The sequence below is a fragment of the Rhinopithecus bieti genome, unplaced genomic scaffold (assembly GCF_001698545.2).
Source record: "Rhinopithecus bieti isolate Rb0 unplaced genomic scaffold, ASM169854v2 scaffold_19482, whole genome shotgun sequence".
NCBI classification, from domain to species: domain Eukaryota; kingdom Metazoa; phylum Chordata; class Mammalia; order Primates; family Cercopithecidae; genus Rhinopithecus; species Rhinopithecus bieti.
The window spans coordinates 73,766-96,221 of record NW_016809768.1 but is presented as its reverse complement, the minus strand read 5'-3'; the positions used below and the strand labels follow the sequence as shown (position 1 = coordinate 96,221).

The 22,456-nt window shown below is 54.0% G+C and overlaps 1 protein-coding gene across 1 annotated transcript in view; it reads left to right on the top strand.

The window, feature by feature from the left end:
* The window catches only part of RAMP1 (receptor activity modifying protein 1), a 56,701-nt gene that overhangs the window by 11,567 nt on the left and 22,678 nt on the right, over nt 1-22,456 (top strand). Inside the window, 1 exon segment of the mRNA XM_017890380.1 lies at nt 8,880-9,051. Coding sequence (XP_017745869.1) covers nt 8,880-9,051 — 172 coding nt within the window.

Here is a 22,456-nt window from a genome sequence, read left to right as displayed (position 1 = left end):
TCTGTGAACATTTGTCCTTTTCAGTGCAATTTTGTGACTTTGTATTTTCATGTTATTTCTTGATCAGAATGGACAGTGGTTAATCTGTGATTAGTCTCTTCCCCACTGATTCCTGCCCACCTCCCCCCCCCAAAAAAACCAGTTCTTGAGTTTACTTATTCGGCACTTTTTCCTGAATGCCCAACGCATTTGTTTTTGTTCTCTCTGGCGTGGGAATGAAACGTCATCAGTTCTCTGCTTGGCAACTTGGCTGGATCCCCCGACTTTTCCTCTGCCTTGTGCTCCTTGTTATTTTCTGGATTCTCTGTGTTTGTGGTTTCTGTGTCCTCTGTAGCACGTGAATTGTTTGGAAGCAAGTTTTGACAAATCTCAGGGGCTCGGGCTTTTTGGTTTCTCTCCCGATACTCATTGCTGGTTTTATTGCACTGTGGTTGGGGCAGAACAGGAACCACAACCACAGCTTAGTGTGCATTGCGGGTTCTTTCTTGTCTTGCAAATTTTTCCTGTTGTAAATGACCCATAAGCCCATGGGAGGAGTGTGGTGTTTTTATGCATCCATCCTAGGCATCATATTAAATTTAATACTTAGGGCCTCCATATCCTTATTTTCATCTTCCCCATCTGTGCACATTGTGGGAAAACCCTGCACTGTGTTTGTGATCCTGCCTGCTTTCCCTGGGCACATGTCGCTGTGCGTTCTGTGCAGGGGAGAAGATGGGGGATTCCATATGTGACCCTGACAGTCACAGCTTTGTAGTGACTTCTTATAGCATAACCTCTGTCCCAGTCAGGCTTTTTTAATTGCGGTAAAGTATACACAACATAAAATGTACCATCTTACCTATATTTAAGTGTACAGTTCTGTGCCACTAAGCACACTCACACTGCTGTACAACCATCGCCACTATCCATCTCCAGAACTTTTCTCATTCTGCAAAACTGAGACTTGTCCCAGTTAAACCGTAACCTCCTGCTGATTTACCACCTCCCCCAGCCCCTGGACCCACGATTCTACTTTCTGTCTGTGAATCCGACTACTCTAGGAACCTGTATAAGTGGAATCATACAGCATTTGTTCCTTTGTAACTGGCTCATTTCACTTAGCCTGATGTCCTTAAGGTTCTTCCGTGTTGTAGTGTGAGTCGGAATTTCCTTCCTTTTGAAGGCCGAGTAATATTCCACTGTTGTGGCTAGACCGCCTTGTGTTTGTGCATTCGTCCATGGACACCTGGGCTACTTCCACCTCTGGCTGCTGTGAATCAGTCTGCTGTGAACATGGGCGTGCAGATGTCTCTTTGAGACCCTGCTTCCAATTCCTTTGGGCATATGCCCAGAAGTGGGATTGCTGGATCATCAGGTGGTTCTGTGTTTAATGTTTTGAGGAACCGCCACCGCGTTTCCCTCGTGGCTGTGGCATTGTGCGTTCCCACCAGCAGTGCACAAGGCTCAGGTTCTCAGGGGCCGTGTGAGGCCGCCTCTGCCACGCTGCCGGCTCCCCGACACACGGTGGGGAAGCCAAACTTGGAGAGCCGAGCCGGCAAAGAAAACCGTCTCCACAGCCTTGGCAAAACTTGTGATTTTGTTTTCGATGGTGGCCATTCTAACAGGAATGAAGAGCCATTCGTTACTTCATACGTGGACAGCAGCAGCTTTGTCAGGGACAACATGGTGGTTTCTCATTGTCTAGTCTTTTTCCTGTGTCATGTCCCGCCACCCATCTTTTGGATGTTCCCCTGAGTCACTTAGCTCTTTGACCTGGTTTAGCATCCGGTTTTATTGTGGGTTTTAGGGACATATTAATGTTGTTTACCAAATCCCGGCGCCTGCCCTGAGGGCCTGGTGACCGGGGCAGGCCGCTTCCCGTCCCGTGCAGCTCTGATCTACAGGACGGGGCGGTATGGGAGCACCCATGTCCCAGCCTGAGGACTCTCCAGGCCTCGGTGGGGGTGGTGGCAGGGCCTGGCCCATGCGGCACCCTGATGCTGCTCACCCGCCTTTCTGGCTTCAAGGAGTAAGCTTGGAGCTCTTCTGACATCTTATTTTCCATTTTCTTTTCTTAATACTTACTGGGGCTTCCTAATTTTTCTCCAGGTCTGTATTTTCCTTGTTCTTCTCTGGTAATTTGGAAGGTAGACAGTATATTTTTAGTTCAACCTGTGTTTCATTTTATGACTTAAAAAAAAAATGAGGATTTCTTGGCTTGTCAACTTCAGAAATGAGGAGTGCCTATTGACAATGCATAGAATTTTACTGAGTGGCAGTCGTAGACAGGACCAAGGCTGGGGAGGAGGATGGAGGGTGCTGTGTGCAGTCAGGGGTCTGCCACCAGGTTCCTGAGGTTGGAGGTGAGGCTGGAGGCTGCCACAGTTATCTGAGTGAGGACTTGGAAGGGCCTGGGCATTCCCAGTAAGAGTGGGCAACACAGACGCAAGACAGGAACAAAGAACTGTGCACAGCACCCCCCTCTGGCACAAAGCAGGCACTTCGTCGGGGTACAAGAGAGGGGACGGTGGGCTGGAATGCAGTGCTTTGCTATCTTTGAGGACCAAAATCAGGTGACAGGTGGAGGAGAATCTACTTGGTGGAGCCTTTGGCGGGGTAAGCAGCTGTGTGCGTGGGAGGGGAACGGCCCGGCCCTGGCCCACGGCCCCAAGGACCTTTCCTCTTCTCGCAACCGCCCCGGCACTGGATGCTCAGAGGTGTCAGCGGATGGCGGGGAGTTTCTCAGCCTGGGCTTGAGAAGTTGGAATGAGAGGGTCTTGCTGGAGGAAGGAGAGCACCTTGGGGCTTCAGCCAGCTGACCCCTAGAGAGACAGGACTTTAGACAGAGCAGGGGCAGGGAGAGGGGGAGCTCAGACAGCTGAGTGCTTTCACTCTAGAGGATGTCGTTTGACCTGGAGGGAAGCACTGGGGAGATATCCCGGCCACACAGGAAATGCCAGGCTGTGGATGACACCTCATGCAGGCACTCGCATGCCTGAAACGGACCAGGCCATGCAGGGAGCAGACGCTCACCAGGGGCAGAGGCCTCGCAACCCACCAGGGACAGATCGTGGCAACTGAAGGGGCCCTGTTTGGGAGAGCCAGACATCAGGGAGGCAGGAGCAGGTGTTTCTGTGGGCTGGGGAGCTCCGGGTTCCTCCACCACACCCCTGCCCCAACTCCTTTGGGCCCTGGGTACTTTCACCCTTTGGAACAGTCGTCCCCAAGTCTCTTGTTCCTGCCCCTGCCAGTAAGACAATCTGGACATGCTCCTCCGGAATTTGCTTATAAATTAGACCCCTGTGCCACTGCGCTATGTGTTATAAAATGTATGCAAAAACAGGCTTCTTTAAGCCCAGGAAGTCAAGGCTGCGGTGAGCCAAGAGAGTACCAGTGCACTCCAACCTGGGCAGCAGAATGACACCCTGTCTCAAAAAAAATAAAGAAAGAAAACCGCTAGATATGGTGATGGTTGTACAACTTCGTGAATCTACTAAAAATCATTGAATTGTCTGTATAAAATGGGTGAATCTGTGGTATATAAACTATACTTCAATAAAGGTGTGTTTTAGAAGAGAAAAAATATAGGCTTCTTTGAAAGGAGAGATGCTGAGAATAGTTTACTACAGTCATGACCATCTTTCCGCCCTCCTGCGATGGTATCGTCCATGTCTTAAGGACGGTAGCGGTTCTCAGCGGGGGCTTCAGGATTGAGTGTGGATCGAGCCTGCGCTTAGATGGACAATGCCAGCCCCTCAGCCCTGGAGGGCCTCGCACGGGGAGGAGAGGCAGCTTGGCAGCCTGTTCTCAGCCTGCCCTAGTGCTGCCAGAGGCACCTCGTGCTCTCTTCAGTCCATGCCCCTTCGCAAAAGTCGCCCACTCAGTGGCAGTGACGATGGCCACACACCCAGTCTCCCAGGGCCCCTGTACTGCTGGGCACTAGTGTGGAGTGGCCAGGTGACTGTCCAGGTGGTGGGACTCACGTGTGCCCAGTGAGAGCCCCCGAAGCCACTCCTGGGAAGCCTGAGGGAGGCAGACACCCTGAGGAAGCCTGCCTTCAGCCGGGGCTCCTGGCCCAGGGTCTCAGGGCCTCCACAGACACGGGTCACCCACAGCCTTTGGGGCTGCTGTTGGGGTCTCCGCAAGAGGTCACTGACCTCGTCATGCCTCCCACGTGTTCTGAGATAAGCGTGCCAGGGATTGCATCTGGGCTCTACCACTCCTGGGCTGTGTGACTCTTAACCTGTCTGAGCTCCTCTGTCCCTGCCATAAGGGTTATTTGCGAGGATTAAATAGGCTAATAGTGGCCAGGCACCATGGCTCACACCTGTAATCCCAGAACTTTGGGAGACTGAGGTGGGACGGTGCCCAGGAGTTCAAGACCAGCCTGGGCAACGTGGCGAAACCCCATCTCTACAAAAAATAGAAAAATTAGCCGGGTGTGGTGGCATGTGCCTCTGGTCCCGGGTACTCAGGAGGCTGAGGTGGAAGGATCGCCTAAGCCCAAGGAGATCAAGACTGCAGTAAACCATGATTGTGCTGCTGCACTCCAGCCTGGGCAACAGAGCAAGACCCTGTCTCAAAATAAATAGGCTAATGGATGTAAGGGACTTAGGCCAGGACGTGGCCTGTGAGCTGAAGCTATCAGCATCCTGGACTGGCTGCTGGGAGGGAGCAGGGAGGCTTCAGGAATTTGCATGAACTTGTCCTAGAACCCGACCTGCACTCTCCATTTAGCCACCACCCCAGCTGGGAGGAGGACAGTGATGGGGTCTGAGCTTCTCTCTCTACAAACCTAAAATACACAGCCGCAGAACTGGCCTTTCCTGCCCCATGTGGCACAGAGCAAACACGGATGTCAAGTGCATTTGCTGAGTCTGAGACCCATCAGCTCTATGCCCCTTGTCTCCTTCATCCAAACGTCTGATGAGCAGTGTCCAGGGGTCCCCTATGGGGGGCCCGGCTGCCCCGTAGTTCTGTCCCCACCCTGTCACTTTGCTTGAGGGGCCCTCCACCTTTGGGGTGCCTGCTATGTATGCTCTTTTCAGGGGCGCTGGCCTGCTGTGGAGAGGGAAGCCATTGCTCTGAACTCCCCCAAGCAACACTGAGTTCCTAACTTATGCACAGCTCGAGGAAAGGTTCCTGTCTTAACATGCCAAGTGCGGAGCGAGGAATGCAGCCGTCTACCCAGCAACCTCTGCACACGGCTTTTTAAAGACATGATTTATGAATGATTACATTTGCAGTCACACAGAGGAATGGGACCTATTTGGCCCTGAATGGTTTGTTTTAAAACTTTGGCAATTTATTCTGTTTTAAAACTTTGATGTTACCTCTCTCTCCAAGGAAAGAAACCACATCAGTCTCGTTTAAGAAAAACCCAAGCATTCTTCGCCTGTACCTAAAAAATGAAACAGGTTTCCAGATTTGCCTGAATGGCTGCCCCTGGCCTCATCCCAGCTGTGGGACTCTGGGCTCGCATAGGGCGGGAAAGAAAGGGCAGCGTTGGTCAGGGAGGGCTCTGTCCCTAAGGAGCAAGGGACAATGGGCTGGGTATGGTAGTCCCGCCCCTTGGGAGGCACAGTGGCTGTAAGAGAGGTGGGGGGTGCAGCATCCAGGAGAGACCAGCCCAGAGCCAGGCCAGGGTCAAGGCCACCGGACTAGCCCTGCAGCCAGACCAGGACAGAGGGCTGCATGGGTGGTGGAAGCTAGAACTGGCTGGGCTGCAGGACAGGAAGGCCCAGTAGGTTGGGGGCAGGCAGCTGCTCTGGACAGCCCAGGGGACTGCAGGAGACTGACATGAATATGACAGAGAAGGACACCCTGTGGCCTGCGGTGAAGGGACCACTGTCATTGTTTCTGGCCCCTGCACCTGCACTCCCTTTGCCTGTTGGGGACCCCACCAGAAGGAGCAGCTCAGCCTCCCCACAGGGACTGGCTCTGCAGGGCGGTTGTGCAGACCCCACTTCCCAGACCCTCCTGGGGAGTTGGGAGCCACCAGGGTCCCTTTACCAGATCCTCCACCACTCACACCAGCCCCAGTTGGTTTCTGTTGCGTGCACCCGAGGATCCTGACTGAGGCACAGACGTGCCTGTTCATCTTCATTCATCCTAAAAGCGGCTCTTCCAGAGGAGGAGGGGAGTCCGCAGTGGTTCGTGACCCTGGCACCCAATCTGTCCACTCCACGCAGGACAGCGTGAGGCACACTTGCTTCACTCCCAGGCAGAATGGCCACTGAGAAAGCCAGATATGGCTGTCTTACTTATTTGCTGCTTCATTTGACAAATACTAATATGCAAAGCCGCTGGGTGCCAGGGAGGATGTATGCATGAGTCAGAAAGGAGTGGGAGATGAGAGGGCAGCCAAGAGGGTTCTGAGAAAAGAAAGAGACCTTCCACCAGCCCTGAGAGAGGCTCTGAGGAAATGGGCTGGGGGACAGGGTGGGGGATGGCTTCCCACAGGTAGGGTCAGCCGGGGGCCTCTTGGAGGACAGGGCAGCAGAGGAGGGCAGGTGGGACTGGGACCTGGGATTCACCAGAGAAAGGCAGTGAGCAGGGGCAGGATGCCAGGAGCAGTGAGGGGTGGGGGACAAACAGAGGGACGATTCTCCAAGTGCAGCTGTACAGGCAGACTGGAATTCCTTCCATGAGTTGACGAGTCAGTGTCTGAGCCCTCCTCAGCTCCTAGGAGCCCCGGGGCATCACTGTCCCCATTAGGTGGGCTTTCCTAGGGGACATTGTGATGGGGCAGGTGTCAGAAATAGCTGTTTCTCCAAGGCTGCCCTGACTGGGTGAAAGAAGCCCCCAGGGTGGGAGTGCATGCGCAGTGGGACCAGCCGGCCCCAGGGTGCATTCACGGTGCTGGTATGGACACGGTGGGGACACACCTGTGCTGTCAGGAAACAGCATGGCCTCAGGTGGGTACAGAGACTCCTGAGGGGTCCCTGGGGCCCCGGAGGGAGACTGTTCTGCCCTCAGCTTTCGCAGGGGCAGGTGCAGCTCCCTCTGTGGCCACAAACTCCAGTGCTGGGCGCTCACGCCAGGGGTTGAGGGTGGGTGACCCGCTGGAGTGGGGGGCGGGGGGACTCTGTCTCACTTGCCAGCAGGTCCTGTCCTGAGCTCCTCCAAGGGGCTTTTTCCAATCCCAGCCTTCCACGCAGGCCAACCGCACCCACATTCCTCCCTGGCTTCCTGGGCTAAACGTCCCTGATCCAACACACCTGGCTCTTTGGGACCCACTCATGGCCTCGGCCCAGGCCAGGGCTCAGCCTCCCTGGTCAGCACTCTGCTCTCTCTAGCAGCTGTGGGCCAGGCCAGTGCTCAGGTGTGCAGTGTGTGGGATCCGTTCACCCTGACACCAGTCACTGGGCCTGGAGTGGTGCTCTGTGACAGCACCGCCACCCCACCCCACCCCTGCATGGCCACCTGCTCGCCCTCCCTCAGGTGCACCTCCAGGGACATCAGGCCCTTCCCTGTGTTTCCCGCCTCCCACCTGGTGCCCAGACCACTTGGTCTGCTCTCTGGTCCACACCACTTCCGGCCATAGGACCTGGGGCCCGGTTCTGAACCCCAAAGCCTCAGTTCCCGCATCTGTAAACTGCCGATCGCGGCCAGATCCACTCTGAGGTGGCTGCCGGTGAAAAGCTCCGGGGCGCCTGGCACATCAGGGCAGCTCCAGTTCCTCTGCGTTCTACTCCGCAGCCCGAGGGGCCTCTCGAGCTCACAACCCTCCCTGGGCCACATGCCAGAGACTGGTACTGCAGAACCCCACCCCCAATCTGCCTGCCCAAGGGCGGCCACCTCTCCTTGGGTGGGCTCCCTGGGCCGGAGGCTGCAAGGGGCAGCTTGGTGTCCTCACTCATGAGGCCCAGGGTGGGGCCAGGTGGCAGGCTGCAGGGGCTGGATGCCCCCAGCGTCTCCCAGGGCAGCCCTGGCCTCCCAGCACCAAGCTCCTTCCAGGAATTCGGAAGGGCCAGGCCAGTAGGGGTGGGGCTGGGGGTCACCCCGGGCAGAGGATATGCAGCATGGCCTGGGGGGAAAAGGAGGGGGGTCTGGGGACGGTGGGAGGGCCAGGAGCCAAGCTGTAAACAGGGAATGCAAACCCCCTGCCACCAGCTGCCCTACAGATGGGCCAAGAAAGCTGGGCTCAGCCTGAGGAGGAAGAAGAGGCCTGGTGGGTGGGGGACCAAGGTCCATGCTCTCCCCGCCCACCCCCAGCCAGTGGCAAGCTACAGGGTAAATGAGTGAATTCTGATTCTGTGCGGGGCACCGCTGGGCAGGTCACTTTTGCTCTGCTGTATGGCTCGAGGCAGGAGGAGGGAGCACAGTTCGTGATTCCGTTTGTCAGCTCGGTTCATAGCCCGCAGATACTCAGACAGGAGACGTGCCTGCAGCTCCTGGGCTGGGGGACACAGCCCAGCCCAGCCCATGCCCAGGTGCCAGCGGAACAGGGGCAGCCAGGCCCCTCTCATGCCACCCATGCCTGGGGCAGCCCAGTGGCATTGTGGGATGGGAAGTGCCCTGGCCCAAGCTGGCATGGGCACTGAGGGCCAAGCCACCTTTAGCAGACAGGGAGGGCCTTTGCCAGGTCACAGAACGATTGATGAAGAGCATCCGCTTGGAGCCACAGTTGCTCTCTCCAGGGGTCTCTCAGAGGCCCCATTCTCGTGGAGCCTGGGCTGCGGGGAGGTGGGGTGGGCCGGCGTGACGCCCCTAGGCCTCTGCTGCAGCCCGTCACTTCTTCATGGTTATGGTCTATTGCAGCCCAGTCACCTCTTCGTGGTCATGTCTATTGCAGCCATCACCTCTTCATGGTCATGTCTATTGTCAGCCCATCACCTCCTTCGTGGTCATGTCTATTGCAGCACATCACCTCTTCATGGTCATGTCTATTGCAGCCCATCACCTCTTCATGGTCATGTCTATTGCAGCCCATCACCTCTTCGTGGCCACTGCCTGCCAGGAGGCTAACTACGGTGCCCTCCTCCAGGAGCTCTGCCTCACCCAGTTCCAGGTAGACATGGAGGCCGTCGGGGAGACGCTGTGGTGTGACTGGGGCAGGACCATCGGGTGAGTCCCATGGCCGCTGGTGGGCAGGACGCGGTTGGGGAGGGAGGGGGGCAAGCGGGGGAGGAGCGGACCACATGGGGGCCATGGAGGATGCTCTCTAGACCCCGGAAGGGTTCTTCCCCGGGGTGTGCCGGGATGAAGACAGAGGAGGGGGCCAGTGGCAGGTGGATGTGAAGAGTGGCGGTGGGAGGAGGCCACGGCCTCAATAATCTCATCTGGGTGGATGGTGGAGCCCTAAGGCAGAGGATGCGGAGGGTTCAGACTGGGCCGTGTCCAGCCAGAGATGCCCATAGCCTCTCCAATGGCAGGTGCCTGGGGAATGACTGACAGTAGGGTCTCATGCCCAGGTGGCCAGGTCTCTGACTGGAGCGTGGCTTCAGGGACATCCCTGCTGGTTCCCTCCATCCCCGTGGTCAGGCCAAAGCTGTCCTTCCCGGCCCCACCCTGTCCAGGGCTAAGAGCTTCTGGTAATGGAGCAGGCTGTCACTACCCACAGTCCCCAGCAGGATGACTTCAGCCAAACCCTTCCCCGCCTGGCCGGGTCCTCCTGCCCGGCCCTTCTTCCCACTTGAGGGACTCCCTCATTGCCTCCCTCAGCCTCCTGGGTACTGGGCCCCCATCAGCAAGCCTGGGGGTTCTCCCCAGCAGGCCCAGGCTCCTCTGCCTCCAGAGCAGGGATCAGAACTCGGCATGTCCCCAGTCGACTTTTGAGTCCTTGTTTCTGCCTCCGTGGGAGGTGCTGGGGTGTCCTGGGGCTGCAGTGGGTGAGTAGTGGGTCCACAGGGGGTGCGTGGAGCTGACGGCCACTGCCTCCGTGCCACGCGACCTTCGCATAGAGATCCGTCTGTCGGTTCACAGCGCAGCGCAAGTCCTGGTGCCCCACTGATGACAAGCGCTTTCCCCAGTGCCTGAGAGAAAGGGAGCCCTGGGGACCGGTAGGGAGGGCCGGGGCAGGGAGGAGGCCCTGGGGCGGGTCTTCACGGAGGAAAGGTTGCACCAAGGTCCCACACCAAGAGTGCATGTGGCTGTGGTGTCCCCTGAGGGTCCAGGACACACCTGGCACATGTCTGTGGGATCGAAGATCCCTGGTTGGGCTCATCACCCCTCCCCTGTGGGCTGCAGGCTGGTGTGAGCACAGGGAGAAAGCCCATGGCTGGGTAGCTCCCACTACCCCTCTGGGCCTGGGTTTGGGCCTCCCTGTACCCTCAGAGCCCCGCTGGCCACAGCCTGCCCTCTTCTCCCTTACTGAGGCTGGCAGATGAGTGGCCTCTGTTTTCTCCCGTCGGCTGTGTGCTCTCTGCCCGCTTCGTCCACCCCGGAGGACTCCTTCGGTCCCAGCAGAGTCCATGCTCAATGCACTGTTGTTGAGGCAACTCTCTACCTTGGGAGCCCAAACTTTTTAAAAAGTAGGAAGGCATGGGGTATATGCAGGTGTGCATCCTGGGATTTAAACAGCGGAAACTCCACACCCTCTGCCCCGGTTTGGGTGGGAGAGGCCAAAGTCACGGCTCCAGCCTCAAAGGGCCCTGATAAGACACAGTGAACCAGGGAGCCCACCCCACCAACCCTCTGGGGTCTCTGGGGGCCTCCCTGTGCCCTCAGCAGGGTCTCCTCACTCTCCTGTACTCAAGGCTTCTCCAAGATTTCAGGGTCTCTTTTCTAAGCTGAAAATGAGTTGAGCAGGGAGAGGTTGTTAAAAATCAGAACAGCCTGTTCTTTAGGCTAATTGGCTTTCTGCCACAGCTGAGTCATTTGTATTTAAATTAAGATTGCATTTTATTACTAGCCAGGGAAGGCACAGTGGGGGGCCCCTGGAGAAAAGCATTCTCCCCAGCCTGCTTTGTGGAAGTGATGGTTGATTTGTATAGATTGATTGTGAACCAGAGGCCTGGCAGAAGACAGCAGGGTAACGCACGCAATGTTCTACAAGCAGCCATGGCGAGGTGTCCTTAGAAATGGAAGCCACCACAGATGGCTTCCGACAGTGCCAGAGCGCAAAGAGGAATAATTAGCACTGAGGTCAGAGAGAGTTCGCCATCCTCGGGGGAGCCGAGTGGCAATAGCTGGAACTAGAGGAATTTTCTTTCTTTCTTTTTATTATTATTATACTTTAAGTTCTAGGGCACATGTACACAACGTGCAGGTTTGTTACATATGTGTACATGTATGTGCACCCATAATGGGTGCAGCACACCAACATGGCACATGTATACATATGTAACAAACCTGCACATTGTACACATGTACCCTAGAACTTAAAGTATAATAATTTTTTTAAAAATCTAGCCAGGCACTGTGGCTCACACCTGTGATCCCAGCACTTTGGGAGGCCAAGGCGGGTGGATCAACTGAGGTCAGGAGTTCCAGACCAGCCTGGCCAACATGGTGAAACCCCGTCTTTACTAAAAATATAAAAATTAGCTGGGCGTGGTGGCACGTGACTGTAATCCCAGCTACTCGGGAGGCTGAGGCAGGAGAATTGCTTGAACCCAAGAGGTGGAGGTTGCAGTGACATGAGATCGTGCCACTGCACTCCAGCCTGGGCGACAGTGAGACTCCATCTCAAAAAAAAAAAAAGCTGGGCGACGTGGCGAGCACCTGTAGTCCGAGCTACTGGGGAGGCTGAGGCAGGAGAATGGCGTGAACCTGGGAGGCAGAGCTTGCAGTGAGCCGAGATAGCGCCACTGCACTTCAGCCTGGGTGACAGAGCGAGACTCCGTCTAAAAAAAAAAATCAAGATATTTTAGGAACCAAGAAGGAAAAGTCCACATCACAACAGCATCTCAGCACATTGGCCCAGGCCTGCCAGCCCGTGGGGTCTGCATTTGGCAGAATGATGCCCCCCAGAGATGTCCATGCCTAATTCCTGGAACTGTCAGTGCGTCACTTACACAGTAAAGGGGAATGAAGTCACAGACGGAACTGGCAACACTAATCAGGTGGCTTTGAGATGGGAGAATCCGGATCATCCAGGGGGCCCAGTGCTATCACAAGGCCCCTTAAGTTGGTCCCAGGCTTGGCTATTGGAGAGCCTTTTCTGTGTCTTTTTGACATTGCCCCTGGCTTTTTTTGAGCACTTTCTTCCGGTACCACAAGATGTTCCAGGCTTATCTTATACATTTTGTGCCCCAGCCCCGAAGTCAGTCATTTCTCCAAGGAACCCTGGTTCCTTTTGTTAGAGAATGGTATCTAGAGACCAAGCCGTGTATGTGTATGTGTGGGTATACACCCACCCCAGGGATTTAGATGGAACCCACGGAACCGTATAGGTGCTAACAGAAAACATGGGTGAATCCCTATTTAAGCCACGGTATTGAGAAAGGCTGAGTAAAACAATATTGTTTCAAAAAATTGGCTTGCCTGATCGCGGGGCCCAGCGGGCCAGCAGGCTGGAGGTTCTTGGGAGGTGATGCAGGATTCCTGAGGCAGAATTTCCGAACGCGCGGGTAAGGCCTTCCCGTTGGCTGGGCAAGGCCCCACCCCCAGCATCAAGGATTATCCCCTTAAAGACAGCTGATGATAGATGTTAACCACGTCTCCCAGATACTCCCACAGTGACATCTAGATGAGTGTTTGAGTCACTGGGTACTGTACTCTGGCCAAGTTGGCACATAAAGCTAATCATCACACTGGTTCCAGGGGCAGAGCTGTCTGCGCAAAGGTGTGTTCAGACAACTGGCACTGTCCCTCCTCCTACTGCCCCTTCCCATTTCTCTCATTCCTTTCACCCTGTTCCCACCCAATTCCTGTGGGCAACTTATCAGTTTCTGGTCTTTCTTTCCTGTATATCTTTTGCACAAATGAGCAGATGCCTGCATTTTTTTCTTATATCCCCTTCTTTCTTGTATAAAGGGTTGTATACTAATGACACTCCTTTGTACTTTGGTTTTTCTTCACTTAACAGCATAATCTGGAAATCTCTCCTTGTCAGTGCAGAGAGCCTCCTCCTTCATTTTTACAGCTGTATAGTACTCCGCCGTGCAGAGTTTTTCAGCCATTTTCCTTTTAGCCGGGGCAGAAGCCAAGCGAGCGGAGGCACTTAGGTTGTGGCCAGTATTTTCCCATTTCAGCATCAACGTGAGTGGCCTTGTGCATCCGTGTTTTCCCAGCACTGGAGCTGACTGTTCAGAGTAGATACCTGGAAGTGGAGTCGCAGGACCAGAGGTGAGACCAGGAGGAATGTGTTAGGTTTTGCAATGTCCCTCCAGAAGGCTTATGCCAGTTTGCGTTCCCACCAGCAGCGTGTGGGGTGCCCGTTTCCCCAGACCCACCAACAGACTGTGTTGTCATACAGTAGAAGTGTCGCTGTCTGATAAGTGAAAACGATGTCTCAGCGGCATGTGAATTTGCATTTCTGTACTTAGGAGCGAATCTGAGCATCTTTCATCTGTTTACAGGTCGTTCTTTTATCTTTTTGGCAAATTGTGTCTTTTCCTATTTTCTATCAGGTCCTTTTTAAAGAGTTCTTTGGGTGTGAGATGAGAGGTTAGGCCTCTGTCTCTCATGTACAGTAGATATTCTCTCCTAGTTTGTTGGGTGTCTTTCAACTTTGATTTTTGGTGTTTTTGTTGCCACACAATTTTTTTAATGTCGCCAAAACCATCCCTCTTTGATCGCCTCTGGAGTGGAGTCATAACGGAAAGCCCCTTCCTTCCCACGTTAAGGGAAAAGAGGGATTTGCCAGGTTTTCTCTATCCTGTGTGATCCCGCTGGTTCCATCCAAATCCTTGGCCCGTCGGAGTTTATTCCAGTTTATTCTTGTGTATGGTGTGAACTATGATTGAAATGTTACCTTTTTCTGGATGGGCTACCCACTTGTCCCATTTATGCAAACGTCCATCTCTGCTCCTGGTGACCTGAGATGCCACCTTCGTCATGCACTAAGTTTCCCTGTGCACTTGGCCCGTGCCTTCTTAAATCGTCCCTTTCCCAAACCTTCCTCCTCTCACCTGAATCTCATATTGATTTATTCTCCAAACTATCAGTGAGTCCTCACCGCCTGCTGAATGTTTACCTAATTATCCCTTAACTTATTCCAAGAAACGCGTTTACTGTAGCTGGCGTTTATTACCACGTGCTGGGCTTTGTGTCAAGCACGTCACTTACATTGACTTACTCAGGTCAGCAGCAGCCTGGCGGAGGTGGAGCTGTTGTGACTGCTGCTTCACCTGCCTGGGCTCGCACAGCTGGTACCCATGGCTCCCTCCTGGTTACCAGTGGAGGTGGAGGGATGCCCTGCCTCCATATAACTGTGGCCTCCTGAGATGGGGATACCAGCCTTCAGGTGCTGCCTCCACCCTGGCAACGTCCCCACCAACCTGGTGCGGTCCATCACATTGAGACACTGCCAAGCCTGGCAGTGGGCCAAGGGCAGCCTTCCAGGGGTCTCCTATAGCAGTGAGGGTCTGGGGTTCTAGGGTGGGCACATTTGTCCAAGTGATTGGTGGAGCAGAAGAGGGCCCTGGAGAGAACACAAAGGCACAAATAGGGTGAGAGGCACTAGGCTGCCTGCAGGCAGGCCATCACCAGGTGTGGGCCATCGCCAGGTGTGGGCAGGTGGCACTGTGTCTGCTGGATGAGCGGGACCCCAAAGTGAGGCCGACCAGCAGGCAGCCAGACAGCCGGCTGCTCTCAGGGGCTGTTCCCAACCGAGCAGGGTCCCAGCTGGTCTCAAGGACTGTGAGCCAGGCAGGTGACCTGATGGGGGACGTAGGCTCTGGGAAAGGCCCTTCTCTAAGCCAAGTGCAGTTGAGGCTTGGCAGCTGGGGCAGAAGGCAAGCAAGCAAAACCAGGCAATTATTGGGGTCTGGTATCCAAAACCACGCTGACATGGAGGGCAGGGGACTCTGAAGGCAGGAGCCTCAAGCCAGAGCCGCCACATGCCTGCTGCTGCCCAAAGTCACAGCTGTCCCAGGGCCCTGGGCTGGGCCTGCAGGTATCTTGGTATATGGCAGAGGGAAGCTTCCAGACTCTTCTGAAATCAGAGATCTCATTTAACAACAGCTGTGTGTCACAGGGGACTCACCTTCCCATGAGTGACACAGACAAATGCAGCCGGCCAGCCTTTTGTGGGATACACACACAGGAGTAAGTGGGGACTGAGACATGCTCATGCCAGCTCCTGGTGCTGGCCTGGCAGGCTTGCCTCCTCTATCAAAGCAGATGGGAAGGAGGGCCCCTGTGACCCCTGCTTTACTCGGGACATTGAATAGAAGTAAAAAGTGAATGGAAGACTCCTCATGGCCTGGTGCAGTGGCTCTCGCCTATAATCCCAATACTTTGGGAGGCCAAGGCAGAAGAATTAGTTGAGCCCAGGAGTTTGGGAACAGCCTGGACAACAAAGTGAGACTCCATCTCTATTAAAAAAAGTAAAAATTAGTTGTACATCTTGTTGCACACCTGTAGGCCCAGCTCCCTAGGAGGCTGAGACAAGAGGATCACTCAAGCCTGGGAGGTCAAGGCTGCCGTGAGCCACGATGGCACCACTGCACTCCAGCCTGGGTGATAGAACCAGACCAGGGCCTGTCGTGGGGTAGGGGGAGGGGGGAGGGATAGCATTAGGAGAGATACCTAATGTAAATGACAAGTTGATGGGTGCAGCACACCAACATGGCACATGTATACATATGTAACAAACCTGCACATTGTGCACATGTACCCTAGAACTGAAAGTATAATTTAAAAAAAGAGAGAGACTCCTCTACACAGAGTCATTCTTGGGTCCCTGCCCTGGCTGTGGGTCTGCTTTTTTTTTTTTTTTTTTTTCTCTCATTTAGGGTTTGTAGCCACCACACTTGCCCTTGGACCTTAGGTGCCCGGTGTGGGTCTGCACGCAGGTGCTTGCTGGGCTCTGACAGCCCTTGCCCTGACCGTGACCCCACTCCTCTGCTCATCCTGTTGCTTTATTACCTGGTTGGTGGATTTTGTCAGGTTGTTTGTTGTGAGCAAGGCTTGGGGGTGATTCCTGAGCCCTCTCTAACATGTGTGGGGTGTCTTCCACTCGGCTGCATGGAACAGGTCCAAGAAAAGTGGCCGAATAAGCTCAGGGGGGCCAGGCTCCCCTGCAAGCTGGTTGGTGTGTCATTTACCAGGGGTTATCACCTTATTAAGCTGCAGCCTTGGTTTGCTGATGGAGGCATAATGTGATTTAATGTATTAACTGGGGCTGCAATCTAATTTGAGGAGGTATAGAAAACATGACAAATGTGTCATCAGGAACTCTCATTTCCAGAGACCTTCCTGTGGGTGTAGGAGAGGGAGAGAGAAGGCAGAACAGAGAAGAGAAGAATCTGGAATGTGCTGGACTCAGCTATAAAACATGGGTTTTTAGAAGGCTCACATCAGATTTCCTCACCCAAACAAGAAATGCTCGGTGGATTTAAGAAGGAAGTGGCCACGCCTATCCCACCCCACCGATACAGCTGCAGGGTCTGAGCGCCATCTTAGGCAGGGGAAAGGTGTCCTGGGGGAAGATGCCAGAGGGATGGGGCCACAGCCTGCCCTGCTAGGCATCCGAGGTCACTGGGCCCCAGAGAACCAGACTTCACTTCCATACCAGCTGGGATGCCCCCATCTGTCTGCCCTAAAGCTTCCAGTTGTAAATACTGACCATGGCAGCCTCAGGTCACCTCAGCTTCGGTTACCTGAGGCTGCCACTGTGGATCCTGCCCTGCCCTGCTGACCCCGTGCTGGGCAATGATGGGCCCTCCCCCAGCCCCAGGAGCTGCCCAGAGGATGGGGCTCCAGGCCCCTGGGAGTGGGGCTGCAGCCCGGCATGGTAATTGCAGGACAGGAGACAAATGTCTGCAGTGCCTGCTGTGGTACTGCGGCTCAGCATGGCCAGCGCCAGGCATGACATTCTGGGTCCACACGCTGTTGACTTGGGCAGGGTACACCAACACCTCGGGGTTCTTCCCAGCCTGCTGCATCTCCCTCCTGCTGCTGCCTTTGTGTCTCCTGCTAAAAGAGTCAAGTCAGGAAATTCTTCAGAACTCAGCAGCAACATGGGAACAGCTGCTTGTGTTTTGAATTTCAGCAGGAACTGAGAGGCAGGCTTCTTCTGAAATCACGAGGGCTCTCTGGACTGAGGGCATGGTGTCCTTCTGGATTCCTGCTGAGCTCGATACCCCGCGAGGTCTCAGGATGGGCTGTTCACAGAGTCCTGCCCGCCGCCTGCCCCTGCCTGGCCTGGCACTGGAGCCCCCGCACCTCCCTGAGGCCTGTCTTGCGCATCAGGAGCTCCCAGCACAGCATCTGGGGCTGCCTCGGTGCCCGCGTGGGTTTGTTCATGGAGGTGTCCGCCCTGGAACTTGCCACGTGCCCACGAGCACTGGGGCCCCTCTGTGCTCTGCTGGTGGCTGTGGTGCTGTCGTCCCTGTGTGTGCTGATGGAATAGCGTAGGCTCCACGAAAGGCCCGCAGGCGCGGACAGGACAAATGGCAGTGCCCAGCACAGCCAGGTCTCAGAGGATCCAAAGGTGAGCACTGCCCAGGCCGAGGCTGCCTGCCCACCACCCTCCCTGCCCACCGCCACACCATCTCTCCTGCCATGCCCCTCTCTGTGTGGTCTGCACTGGGCGGGAAGCCAGTTCTTGTGAGGAAAGCCCTGGCTGGATGCCTGTTCCCCCACCCTCTGTGCCCCCTGGGTGGGAGAATCTTTCCAGGCATCTCCAGAGCACACCCCAGGAACACAGAAACCCGGCTGCTGACCCCTGACCTCCTGGGGCCTTCAGCGCTGACAGCCAGCCCAGCGGGAGGTGGAGGAGCAGGAAGAGCCCCTGGGAGCCGGGTCCTCGAAGACTCCAAGCTGTGGCTTACAGGGGAGAAGGGGGCGGAGGAGGAGAGACGGAGGTGGCTGTGCCAGGAAAGCCATCCAGCTCGCGCAGTCTGGCTCCCGTGAGGATGCCACTCCTGAGGCCTGTGCAGGCATCAGCTGGGGTGCCCGGTCCCCGTGGGGAAGGGCTGTAGACACAGCTGTCCAGAGCTGGGCAGGGCGGGGCAGTGGCTGGGGATAGGCCGGCCCTGCCCAGACCGCCCCTCGAGGGTGTCATTCCACCTTCCTCGAGTCTCCCTGGTGCGAGTGGCCGCAGTTGTGCAGGGAGCACCTTCTGCTGGTTTTCAGCACTGGGGAAATAAACCAGGGCTCAGAGTCCTTGGCAGCCGCCCCTGGAATGTGTTCAGGTCAGGGTCGCCTCACTTAACATGTGTGCTCCGTGGCGGGTTCTGACAAGGATCCCCAGAGGATCTGATGACACCTGCCTGCTGGGCGGGGGGGCTCTGGGATGGGGAGGAGGAGCCCCGTTACCCTTCTCGGAAAGCTCTGGGAGAAATGCATCTGTGAGGACCCACAGCAGAGGAGCCCTCATGCTGCGGATGCTTGGAGGCTGGGGCTGGGGCGGGCGACTGCTGGCCTCACCCCTCCACACCCAGGGACCACTGTGTCGTCCTCGGCACCTTTTTATCTGAAGTCTTCTGGCCCTGCGGGGAAGGCACAAATGGAGAGACCTTCTCCAGACCCTGGGGTGACTTAGTGCTGAGTGTGGCACTGAGCCCACCGTGACGTCTTTCCCATCAGGTGATTAACTGCCTGGTTTCACATCCTCCTGAGTTTGGGGATGAAATCAGGCCTGTGCGTCAACATGAAAGGTCAGACATGGGGTGACACTAAGCAGATCCCGGCAGTGAGTGAAAGGGTGGACAGGTGGAATGTGTCTGGTGGTGGGGGCTCGTTGCAGCTCAGCATCCACCCCCGCCTCCCCTGTGGACACTCGACTGCGGTAGCCATGCCCCCAGAAAGCCGTAGAACCATCCAGGCTGTGCAAACAGGACTTGGCTGTCCTGGGACACAGGCTAGCTTGTGCACACGGGGCTTCACTGAGCCCCGAAGGCGGCCTCCTGGGCTGCCTATGGGGAAGGTGTGGGGGTGGGGGAGAGAGGATGAAGATGTGCCCTTGTGTGCAGCACCTCTGGCTGTGGGTCCTGTGTGGGGAGGGTGGCGGGTGGAGGATGGAGCAGATGCCCCTTCCTAATGCTGACCTTCACTCCAGCCCCCAGGCTGGGCCATGGCACCTCCCAGGATCTATCCATTCATCACTCAGATGGTAGCAGATGGTAGACATCTCCCAGGCACAGGCAGGGCCAACAACATTCTCGGTCCCCTGTGGGAGGGCCTCCAGGGAGCAGTGGCACCTCGCAGCCTTCCCCGTGCATAATTCGAGGACACTGAGTGTCTTGTGGGACCTAAGCACAGGGTGCCCTTTGGGCTGCGTCCTGGGACAGGCCTTGGGTCTGAGTCCACTCTTGTTTCAGCTTCTTGTCTCAATCAAAAAATGGAACATGCACTTTCTGAAAAAGAGACTGAGTTTACCCTCAGTGCCCAGGCAGTGGAGGCCACCTCCCTCCAGGGCAGGTTACACCGGCCCGCTGTGGTTCCCTACTCCTGCTCGAGTTAAAGCCATTTCCCAGGTCTTGCTATTAGAAACTATGCAGCCAGGTGCAGTGGCTCACACCTGCAATCCCAGCACTTTGGCAGGCCAAGGTATGTGGATCGCTTGAGCCCAGGAGTTCGAGACCAGCCTGGGCAACATGGCGAAACCACGAAGCTACAGAAAATGTAAAAATTAGCTGAGTGTAATGGGCACACCTGCAGTCCTAGCTACTGAGGAGGCTGAAGTGGGAGAATTGCCTCAGCCCAGGAGGTAGAGGCTGCGGGAAGCTATGGTCATGCCACTGCATTCCAGCCCAGGTGACAGAGTGAGACCCTGTCTGAAATAAATAAATGACAACACTATAGGAACTTGTGTACATATATCCTTTGTTTTTTTTTTAGATTAATTTTGTTGTTAAACATTCCTGGGAGAAATAATTCATGTAAGTGGGCTTACTGTAGCATGTACCATGAACATTCTGTGACTTTGGGGGGTTTTCTTGAGATGGGGTCTCACTCTGCCACCCAGGCTGGAGTGCAGCGGCACAATCTCGGCTCACTGAAACCTCCGCCTCCTGGGTTCAAGCGATTCTTCTGCCTCAGCCTCCCGAGTAGCTGGGATTACAGGTGCCCGCCACCACACCTGGCTAATTTTTTGTATTTTTAGTAGAGACAAGGTTTCACTATGTTGGCCAGGCTGGCCTCAAACTCCTGATCTCGGGTGATCCACCCACCTCTGCCTCTCAAAATGCTGGGATTACAGGTGTGAGCCACCGTGCCCGGTTCAAGAACCCATTCTGTGGTTCTTGATAGATTTTTGCCAGTTGTTCCTCTAAAGAATTTTACTAGTTTATAATTCTATCAGCAGCATATGAAAATGCCTATTTCCTCATAGGTTCATGAGTATTGAGTTTGCAGAGATTTCATTTTTGCAGGTCAAAAGGAGATTTCCTCTTTGGTTTTAATTTGCATGTCTTTGGCAATTAGGAAAGTTGAACTAATCTCTGACAGTTATTTGGAATTTGTGTTTTCTCAAGTGCAAGTTACGTCACCATGACCTTTCCTATTTGTCCTGTGAATCATTGTGCTTTTTTCCTTTTTTTAAGACTTTATTTTTTAGAGCAGTTTTAGGTTCACAGCAAAATTGAGAGGAAAGTACAGAGATTTCCCATATGTCCATTGGAGGTATTTTTAATCTTCTTTTACAAATTCTTTTTTTTTTTTTTTTTTGAGACAGAGTCTCCCTCTCTTGCCCAGGCTGGAATGCAGTGGCACAATCTCAGCTCACTGCAACCCCTGCCTCCCGGGTTCAAGTGATTCTCCTACCTCAGCCTCCTGAGTAGCTGGAAATACAGGTACCCGCCACCACGCCCAACTAATTTTTTGTATTTTTGGTAGAGACGGGGTTTCACCATGTTGGCCAGGATGGTCTCAAACTCCTGACCTCAAGTGATTCATCCGCCTCAGCCCCCCAAGTTTACAGGCAGGAGCCACTTTGCCCGGCCACAGATTCTTGAAGAATATATATATTAACTGTTTGCCATTGTGCTCTGAATATTTTCTTGTTTCATTTGTGTTTCTTTTGATGTTCATTTTCCACATTGTAGTTAATTAGCTAATCTGTGAACACATGGATGCTCCGATTCACCCCTCATCAGTCAGTGGCCGTGTGATCTCTGCATAACCGTGACTGTCCACAGACTCCATTGTCTCAGTTGTGAGAGTCATATGCCCACAAGATTATGTTCTGTGATTTTGTAGTTGTTCTGTGTTTTGAAATGATATTTATCTTCTTAACCCAGTGGATGGACAGAAATGTATTTCCTTCCCACTCCAATTATCCTAACAGAATTTGTTAAATAATGTTGCCAACCTCCATTGTTTTGTGTTGCTTAATTTAACACATAATACCTTCCTATGTGCATTAGAGTCTATTTGAAATAAATTTTACTTACATTTTGGGGTCGTACCACGTCATTTAAATTACCACAACTTTACAATATTTCCTACAATTGAGAAGGCCTCTCCTACCGTGTTTCATTTTCATCATATTTTACATTATGTTTTGCATGCTTTGATATATTTTCTGCCTATTTTTCCAAAAGAACTTAAGAATCATGTTGCTAAACTCCATAAAAAGTCATTGTAGCCTCGACCTCTTGGGCTCAAGCAATCCTCCCACCTCAGCTTCCCAAATAGCTGGAACTACAGGCATGTACCACGACACCCAGCTAATTTTTATTTTTTGTAGAGACGAGGTCTCCCTATGTTACCCAGGCTGGTCTTGAATTCTGGGCTAAAGTGATCCTCCTGCCTCAGCCTCCCAAAGTGCTGGGAGGTTTGTTTGATGGGTTGTTACCTGATACTGCTTTTTAGCGAATAGTAGGCAAGCTACCATGGACTGGGGGGACCAGGCATGCAGTGCCAAGTGGGGCCCGCCTGCAGGAACCCCGCTGGCTGCACCCCTACTTCAGCGCTGTGAGCCTCTGTGGCCTCCGCAGTACAATGGGTATAGAAAATGATGAATAAGGAAGCTCCGGATTCTCCTCTTTGTGTTTCCTTAATCAGGTTGTAGGGTTAGGATCATGTTAGCCTAATGGAATAGATATGCTACCTGACCATTAGAATCAAGGGTGGGAAATAATTTTTTTTTTTTTTTTTTTTTTTTTTTTTTTTTTTTTTTTTTTTGAGACATGGTCTCACTCTGTCACCCAGGCTGGAGTCCATTGGTGTGATCTTGGCTCACTGCAGCCTCTGCCTCCTGGGTTCAAGTGATCCTCCTACCTCAGCCTCCTGAGTATCTGGGACTACAGGCATGCACCACCACACCCAGCTAATTTTTGTATTTTTGGTAGAAATGGGGTTTCACCCCTTTTTTTAAATTGCTTCTTTCCTAAGATATGATTTAAATCCTTAGTTCATCATTTTTCTCACTTTTCTTGAACATAATAAAGGCATTCAAGGCTGTGATGTTTTCTCT